The following is a 2,309-nucleotide window of genomic DNA, read 5'->3' on the forward strand; positions in this document are numbered from 1 at the left end:
ATGTCACTAGGTAATAATTGATCGTCTACCAAATATAAGGTATAGTAATGCCATCGATTGTTAAAATTGTTTTCACTGATTCTTTCGCACGTCGACTACCACCACATAGTAGGGATGTCCGATATACATCGACGCATCGAAAAAATCGATGTTTCCTTTCCGATGCATCGAAAAAATCCGATGTTTTCAAAGGCATTCGATGTATTCGATGCATCGATGTATTTTCAAGAAACATCGGATAACTTTTTTTGCCGGGCTTTTACTTGGAAACATTGTGTAAACGTTTAACAAAATAAAAGTGTGGAAAAGAATAAAATATAAATTTTTACTATTATCTTAATACGGAATTGATTGGAAAAGTAAGTATCGTAATGGAATAAGTTGATGTTTTTTTTGTATGGAATTTAATATTGTTGTTTTAGAAAAACAAACATTATGGCTCCAAAAAAAAAAAAGGCGTATGGAAGTTTTATGACAAAGAAGAAGGAAACAACTTGGCAAAGTGCAGACTTTGCCGAAAAAACATTAAATCATGCGGAAATACAACCAACCTGATGGGGCACCTAAAAAATATTCATAAGGCAGCTTTCCGAGAGCTTACCGATGATGGCTCAACAAAAATTACGGATTCTTTACCCTCAACAAGTTTTAAATCTATAAAGGAACCCACTAAAGAAGCAGATAGAAGTGACGCCTTGAAAGAACCTGAAAATAAAACTGTTGGTCCACCAAAACGCCAAAAAACTATTCAAGCTAGTTTTGAAGGGATTTATGCTTTCTCGGCCAATGGTGACAAAACTATTAAAATTAATAATGCCTTAGTATATATGGTGTGTAAGGATAATCAGCCATTTACTATTGTAGAGAACGAAGGCTTTCGCAATTTCCTTAAAGTGATTGAGCCGCGTTATAAACTTCCCAATAAAACAACACTCACTCGTTGGGTTGATGACAAATACGCCGCCCTATCAGGAATCATCCGTGAAAAGTTGTCGGGCATTGAAAATCTGACTTTGACAACTGACATGTGGTCAGAATCGATGTCCATGAGGAGCTTTCTTGGAGTCACAGCTCATTTCGGTGTTGGCAGTGAGTTGTTTTCTATCACTCTGGGAGTAAGCCAATCAAATGAACGCCATACATCACAACACATTGCTGAAATGCTGCTGAACACTTGCGACGAATGGAGTATTGACAAAGACCAAATTTCGGCTGTGGTGACGGACAATGCACCAAATATGGTGAAAGCTGTAGAGCTAGCCTTTGGTAAAAAGCACATACCTTGTTTTGCTCATATTTTAAACTTGGTTGCACAAAATTCAATAGAACAATGCAAACCACTACGCGAGTTAATAAGCAAAGTCAAAGATGTTGTGACGTGGTTTAAACAGAGCAACATAGCAAGCAACGAACTCCGTAAATCAACCTCAGACGAAACTAAATTAATTCAACAGGTGCCTACTAGATGGAATAGCACATATTATATGATTGAGCGATTCATCGAACTTCGTGAGATTGTTAACAATATAATCATCAGACACAAAAATGCACCAGCTATGCTGCATGCGTCAGAACTTGCACATCTAAGTTCAGTTCTACAGGTACTACGTCCAATAGAAGCTGCTACGAAGGAGGTCTCAGGTGATAAGTATTGCACTAGCAGCAAAGTAATACCACTTATTCATTGCCTCGTTTTAAAAATTAAGCCTCTGAGCTTCGACGACTCGATTGCCAAAGAGCTACAGTCTCTGGTTCTTAAGGAGATTCAGAAGAGAATGGGTGTCATCGAAAACGTAACTCCCCTCGCTATAGCCACGGTATTGGACCCCAGATTCAAGAAAATGCATTTTACGGATCCGCTTGCATGCTCTGCTGCTGTAGGAAAAATAAAAGATCTCATGAAAGCCGCAGCCCACAACACGACCAAAGATTCGGAGTCATCGGAACTTTCTGATAAAAATGAGGATAACTATTCATTGTGGGAGGACCACCACAAGCTAGTCCATAAAAGTTGGAAATTGTCAAAGGCCGATGACACTATTTCTGATGAGCTGGCCATATATCTACGTTGCCCAGTGGGTAGACTCACTGAAAACCCATTGGAAATTTGGAAGGACTTGGAGATACAGCTCCCACAATTGAAGCCAATCGCATATAAATATCTGACCATGGTGGGAACGTCAGTCCCGTCAGAGCGACTGTTTTCAAAAGCGGCCCAAATCGTAACTCAGCAGAGAAATAGGCTTAAAGGCAAGAGATTAAACAAGCTTTTATTTTTGCAAACTATCCCTAAGGAATATTGGTATTAA

The 2,309-nt window shown here is 39.0% G+C and overlaps 1 protein-coding gene across 1 annotated transcript; it reads left to right on the forward strand.

Moving 5' to 3' along the window:
• Positions 1-2,309, forward strand: LOC126766075 (E3 SUMO-protein ligase ZBED1). Its single transcript, XM_050483775.1, has 2 exons — positions 1-10; positions 457-2,309. The coding sequence occupies exons 1-2, from the start codon at positions 1-3 to the stop codon at positions 2,307-2,309; spliced, it is 1,863 nt and encodes a 620-aa protein (XP_050339732.1).

The sequence above is a fragment of the Bactrocera neohumeralis genome, unplaced genomic scaffold, assembly GCF_024586455.1.
Source record: "Bactrocera neohumeralis isolate Rockhampton unplaced genomic scaffold, APGP_CSIRO_Bneo_wtdbg2-racon-allhic-juicebox.fasta_v2 cluster11, whole genome shotgun sequence".
Lineage (NCBI taxonomy): Eukaryota > Metazoa > Arthropoda > Insecta > Diptera > Tephritidae > Bactrocera > Bactrocera neohumeralis.